A 6211-nucleotide genomic window follows, 5' to 3' on the forward strand; every position below is an offset into this window, starting at 1 on the left:
CCCCATTACACTCCTGCTGTCCTCAACTTGATTTTGGTGTCCCCATCCTGCTCCTGCTGTCTCCAACCTGCTCCTGGTGTCCCCATTCCCATTCCTGCTGTTTCCATCTCTGCCCCTCCTGTCCCTATCCCCAGCCCTGCCCCTAGTGTCCCCATCCTTGTCCCCAGTGTCCCCATCCCCATTCCTGGCTCCCAGAGAGGAACTGCTGGACACTGGAGGAGGGAACTCGGATTTATTGCTCAAAGCAGGATTTATTGCCCCAAGCAGGATTTACTGCCCCATAGCAGGATAATTTCACAGCAGAACTAAAGCATTGGGAATATTTGTGGTTCCTGGCTTTAAAACACTGGAAAATCAGAAATGGATCCATTAGCAAAAGCTGTGGGTGTCTGGGAGCAGCAGGATGAGCTCTGCTGGCAGCTCTTGGTTTCCTGGGAAGAAGGAAGGGGCTGGATCCAGCTCCATGGATCACTCAGGCAGTGATTCCTGCTGGGATGAGAAAAGATGGTGTCACCCTGTCCCTGTCTGCATCCCGCAGGATGGACCTGGCTGGAGCCCATGGAGAGCAGGAGCTCCTTCAGAATTCTACCTGATCCCCCTCCAATCCTGCTCTATCCATCCTGCCCCAGTAGCCCTCCGGAATCCCTCCCTGATCCTGCCCCATCCATCCATCCATCCATCCATCCATCCATCCATCCATCCATCCATCCATCCATCCATCCATATCCCGTTTTAGAATCCAGCCCCAATCCCACTTCACAATTCCATCTGATCCTGCTCTGATCCAGAATTCCTCCATGATCCCAATCTGTCCATCCTGCCCCAGTCCTCCTCTGGAATCTCACCCTGATCCCACTCTGTACCTGCATTCAAGCCGTTGGTTCCCACATCTTTTCCTGCAGAAAGAGAAGATCCATGAGATTCCAGCACGGATCACACACTGGGATTAACCCCAGGATCCATCCTAGGATCCACAAAGAGGGGATCCAGAGCTGGATCCACCACTGGTACTCACCGGCTGCTATGTTGTATCCATTCCTGTCCCTCCGCCCTGTGGAAAAAGAGTAGGATCAGTGTTGGTGGTACAGGATTCCCAGAATGGTGCCGGGTGGATCCCGTCCCCCATCCCGTGTTTTACCAGATTGGCGCTTCCAGACAATGAATCCAATGAGGACAATGAGGATGATGATGGCAGCGATGGACACAGCAACCACCACGACGAGATTCCCACCAGAAGTTGGGTCTGGGAAATGCAGGATGGTGAGGAGAGGGAGGGGAATCCCCAATGGGGAATTCCAAATTCCCAATTCCCACATTCCACATTCCCAGCCTCACCCCAAGCGTAGATCCCGGGCTCCAACATTCCAGGATGCTCCACCCGGCACCGGTACTGCTCCCGCTCCTCCGGCCGCGCCTCGATCCTGGCCCAGGTGTGGAAGGTGCCATCGCTGTTGGGAACGATCCCGCCCCACTCCGTCTCCTGATCCCAGATTTCATCCCCCTTCATCCAGTTGACTGCGATGGAGCTGGGATAGAATCCGTACGCGTGGCAGGACAAGATCAGCGTCCCGTGTTCCTCTTTTCCAGACACATGGACATCAGGGGGCTCTGGAATGGGATAACAGTGAGAGACATCCATGGAATTCCATGGGAATGGGATGGGGGTAAGATCAGCCCCTGGAATTTCCACTGGAATGGGATGGGGCTGAGATCTGCCCCTGGAATTTCCACTGGAATGGGATGGGGGTGAGACCTGCCCCTGGAATTCCCACTGGAATTGGATGGAGGTGAGATTTGCCCACGGAATTCCCACAGGAATTATCATGTTCCCAAGTTCCTCACTCCTAAATTCCACATTCCCACAGGAATTCTGCTCCCACCTTTGTGGCCCAGCTCCTTCTGTCCGTATCTGACGTATTTCTGGAGCCATTCCGGGCATTCGTGCCCCAGGTAATTCGTCCAGCTCTCAGCATCGTTCCCTTCACGTTCCCAGCGACTCCTGGTGATCTCAGCAGCGCTGTCAGCAGCCACGAATCTCCTGGATCCCAGGTCAAAGGAGGTGAAATCCTGCCCATTGTAGCCATCCCGGTAGGATCCACGGACACTCCCGTCAGACAGGAGGTCACAGCCGAAAAGCCGCTGTACAGTGTGGAGACCTGGGAGGATTGTACCCACAGAGACCCATGGAATTGTGTCCCAGCCCCATAGAGCCCCATTCCAACCCCAGAGTCTGATGGAGACCCACAGAGCCTGATTCCAACCCCATGGATCCACATCCCAGCCCATGGATCACAAGATATCCCATACCAGCCTAATGGATGGATCCCCATCTCAGCCCCTTGGCGCCCTGTGAATCCACATCCAAGCCCCATAAATCCCAGCCCCACGATCCCCTCACTCACCTCCACTCTGATTGTACCAGTCTTGCAGTATATGCAGGTTCCCAGCAGCCACGTTCTGGCTCCTCTCACAGATCTGGGTCTTCCTATCCCAAAATCCCTGCTCGGCTCCATCCTTTATCCACTGTGTCAGTGGCTGCATCCGGCCCCTCTCGCTGTCGTAGCGTGTGAGGGGGATCCCATCCAGGTATCCAATGGCCATGAACTGGGGAATCCCTGGGCTGGGCTCTGACACCGCCACATCCAGGTAACGCAGGGAGTGGAGAACTGGAGGGACACAGAGATTTGGGGGGGTTGAGGGGGTCATGGATCAATGAAAGAGGAACTGGGATAGCCGGGAAGGGAGTGCATTCCAGTGTCCAGGAATGGGGGCTCAGGGGACCCCCGGTATCAAGGAAAGGGGGATACAAGGACTGGGATAGGTGGGATGGGGGTTCCAGGGGATCCCTGTGCCCAAGAAAGGGGGATACAAAGACTGGGAGAGGCGGGATGGGGGATCCAGGTGGCCTCTGTGCCCAGGAAAGGGGATCCAGAGATCCCCGGAGTTGAGGGAAAGGGGATCTGGGAGCTGGGACAGGCAGGAATGGAGGTCCGGGGGATCCAAAGGTCAAGGAAAAGGGCGGGACTGGGGTCTGGGAAAATCGAGATGCCCGAAAAGGGGGTGCAAGGGGTCCCAGGCCCGGAAGCGGAGATTCAGGGATGTCCCAGTGCCCAGGAATGGGGGCTCAGAAGGTCTCCCATGCTGCGATTCGGGGTTCAGAGGGATCCTGATCGCCAGGAACTGGGAGATCATGGGGGTCCCGGTGCTGTGTAACGGGGTGCAGGGAATTCCCGGTTCCAGGAAATGAATGATCACAGAGGTCTCCATGCCCAGGAATGGGGGTTCAGGGGGGTCCTGGTGCCGGGGAAGGGGATGGGGGGAGTCACAAGACCCAAAATGTGGCTATGTGGGGGGTTCCCGAGTCCAGGAATGAAGGTTTAGGGTTTAGTCTGGAAATGGCAGTGCAGGGAGATCGCGATTTCGGGGGCCCCACTCACCTCTCGTCGCGCCCCCCGGGTCCCCCAGCAGCCCCAGGAGCCCCAAGAGCAGCCCCAGCGCTGGAGCCATCGCGCTGCTCCGCTGCGGGCCCGCCCCCAGTACCGGCCCCCAGTACCCGCCCCGGCCCCAGCACCGGCCCCGCCCTCAGCTCTGACTCCAATTCCCCCCCCCCCATTCCTGCCTCCATATCCTGTTCACCAATGGAAGATCGATATTTAAGTGACGTCACCGGTCGCCGGGTAGATCCCGGTCTCACAGGTTGGGACGCGGAAGCGAACGAGACCGAGGGAGCGCGGCGGGGAGTAGGGACGGGGGAATCCCAGAGAATTCCTCTGGATCCCCGCTGCGACCCCCCTGGAGCTCTCTGAGAACCACCTGGGACTCCCTGAAACCCCCCTTAAGAAAGCGCCGGGAGTGGAGAACAGGGGAGACACGGAAATTTGGGAGATCTGGGGGTGCAAAGGAGAAGGAAAAAGGCGGGTCTGGGGTCTGGGAAGGGCGGGATGCCCGAGAAGGGGGTGCAGGGGGTCCCAGTACACGTGACGGGGATCCAGGAGGGGGTCCCAGTAATGAATACGGAGGTGCAGGGGGGTCCCCATGCCCAGTAATGGGGGTTCAGGGGGTCCCGGGGTCAAGGAAAGGGGGGTGAAGGCAATGGGGGATCCAGAGGGTCCCTGTGCCCAGGAAAAGGGGTGCAGGGGTTGAGGAAAGTTGAGAGTGGGGGCTGGGAAAGGCAGGAATGGGGATCCAGGGGGTCCCGAGGTAAAGGAAAAAGGGGACTGGAGTCTCCGAGAGGGAGAGGGTCGGGAAAGGGGGTGCAGGGAGGCTATGGATTCTGGATAAGGGGCTGCAAGGGGATCTCCGTGCTGGATAACGGGGTGCAGGGTGGTCCTGGTGCGTTAGAATAGAGGGTTAGGAAGGGTTTAATTCCTGGATTTGGGGTCGCACAAGGATCCTGGTGCGGAATGTGGGTTCAGGGGGTCCTAGTGCCGGACAATGGGGTGCAGTGGGTCCTGGTGCCCAGAAATGGGGTTCAGGCGAGTTCCCTTGCCGAGCATGAGGGTTCAGGGGTTCAGGACCGGGGAAGTGGGTACAGGGGGGTCCCGGTGCCCGAAATGAACGTTCGAGGGGGTCTCTGTGCCCAGGAAGGGGGGTTCGCCTGAAAATGGAAGTGCAGGAGGGTCTCAGTGCCCAAAAATGGGGGTTCAGGGGGTTTCCGTGCTGGGGAATGCATGTTAAGGGGGAGTTTCCTTCCTGGAATTCGGGGCTCAAGGGGGTTCCGGTGCCCGAAAATGAAGGTTCAGGGGGTGCCAGTTGTGGGAAATAAAAAGGTATAAAACTCTCAGAAAGCTGTGTGAAAGCAAATCTCAGGATGGAGAAATACAAGAATGCTGAAGATTCAAGGACATGAAACAATAGGGCTGCGAGCTGTGTAGAGATAGGAAAATGTTAAGCAAGATAGTAGAAATATGTAAGCTTAATAATCAACCTTTATCCATTGTTTTAAGCTATTACAAGCAAGTAGTGTTCAAAACAAGATGTACGTGTAACTTTATTAATTGGCCTGAGCAAACGCTTGTCACCTTTTAATACTATTCATACTTTTAATGCTATTGGTTAGAAACTAGTTAAAAGACTTTATAGCAAAGAGAACTTCGCCTGCTGGGCTAGCAGCTGAAGCTGTTCCATCTCCCTTGCTTGGTTCTGTAAAATGAAACTGATGATTGTGATGGAATAAAGCTTCGAGACAACTGCTCCAGCGTTCCCGTCCTGTTGTTTGTATACATAGATTTATGTAAATATAAGAGAAAAAAAAATCCAGTAAAACCCAAGAGCCGATGATCAGAAATGCAGGTTCAGTGGGATCTCCGTGCCAAATGAAGGGGTACGGGAAGGTCCCAATGCTAGGGAAGGAGGTATGGAAAGTTCTCGGTGCCAGATGTGGGGGTACAGGAGGGTCCCAGTGCTGGGAAAGGGGACTGAGGGGGGACACAGGACCCAAAATGGGCATTCAAGGGGTTCTGCTGCCCGGGAATGGAGGTTTACGGGGTTCCCGGTGCCCGGGAATTGCGGTTCAGGGGGGGGTCCCGGTTTCGGGGGGTCCCACTCACCTCTCGTCGCCACCCCTCCGGACCCCCAGGAGCCCCAAGAGAAGCCCCAGACCCAGCGCTGGAGCCATCGCAGCTGTCCCCGGTCGCAGCTGTGGCGCAGTTCGAGAGATGCGAAAGTGAAAGTGCCCGAGGGAGCGCGGGGGGGAGGGGAAAAGGGGGAATTCCAGGAAATTCACCTGGATCCACCCCCTGGGATCCCTCTGGATCGCGCTGCCGCCTCCCCGGGCTCCGGCCGCTGCCGCCGCTGCCGGGCCCGCACAGACGCTGCCACAATGGCGCCTTTGCTGCTCTGCCCAATCAGCGCGCGACAACCAGGAGTGACATTGGCACAATCAGCCAATGGCAGCGAGGGCCGGGCTCTGCACACGGCCCAGCCTCGGCCCGCGCTCTCAGGGCCCCCCGGGCTGTGGGAGGGCAAAGGCGGAGATGAGGAACAGCCCTGGAACGGGCCCGGGCCCGAGCCGCCATTGGCCTGGAAACACAAACAAAGTTCTCCGCAGCTCCCGGCACGCCTTTCCCAGCCCCGCGTGTTCGCTGGCACTGTGATAAGTGATAAAAAATTCCTAGTAATCATAAAAGTATTGGGGCTTGTATAAACCAGAGTACTAAAGTCTGAAGTGAAGCATGGACACTAGGTAAAGGAAAATATATTATTACGTCAT

At 56.7% G+C, this 6211-nt stretch overlaps 1 protein-coding gene across 4 annotated transcripts; it reads right to left on the bottom strand.

Moving 5' to 3' along the window:
* Positions 1 to 217: 217 nt before the first annotated feature.
* On the bottom strand, positions 218 to 5843 carry LOC148218024 (class I histocompatibility antigen, F10 alpha chain-like). 4 transcript variants are annotated; one of them, XM_088158008.1, is made up of 8 exons: positions 5550 to 5843; positions 2403 to 2666; positions 1881 to 2156; positions 1336 to 1608; positions 1139 to 1243; positions 1016 to 1051; positions 864 to 896; positions 218 to 489 (listed from the first exon to the last, which is right to left on the bottom strand). In XM_088158008.1, the coding sequence occupies exons 2-8, from the start codon at positions 2599 to 2601 to the stop codon at positions 473 to 475; spliced, it is 939 nt and encodes a 312-aa protein (XP_088014134.1). In that variant the 5' UTR covers positions 2602 to 2666; positions 5550 to 5843; the 3' UTR covers positions 218 to 472. The 4 variants fall into 4 exon arrangements, with proteins under 4 accessions (XP_088014134.1, XP_088014131.1, XP_088014133.1 ...); XM_088158005.1 differs by lacking the exon at positions 5550 to 5843 and adding an exon at positions 3438 to 3540 and having other exon boundaries at positions 218 to 486; positions 846 to 896; XM_088158007.1 differs by lacking the exon at positions 5550 to 5843 and adding an exon at positions 3438 to 3539 and having other exon boundaries at positions 218 to 486.
* Between the last annotated feature and the right edge of the window lie 368 nt (positions 5844 to 6211).

The sequence above is a fragment of the Sturnus vulgaris genome, unplaced genomic scaffold, assembly GCF_052056855.1.
Source record: "Sturnus vulgaris isolate bStuVul1 unplaced genomic scaffold, bStuVul1.hap1 Scaffold_195, whole genome shotgun sequence".
NCBI classification, from domain to species: Eukaryota; Metazoa; Chordata; class Aves; order Passeriformes; family Sturnidae; genus Sturnus; species Sturnus vulgaris.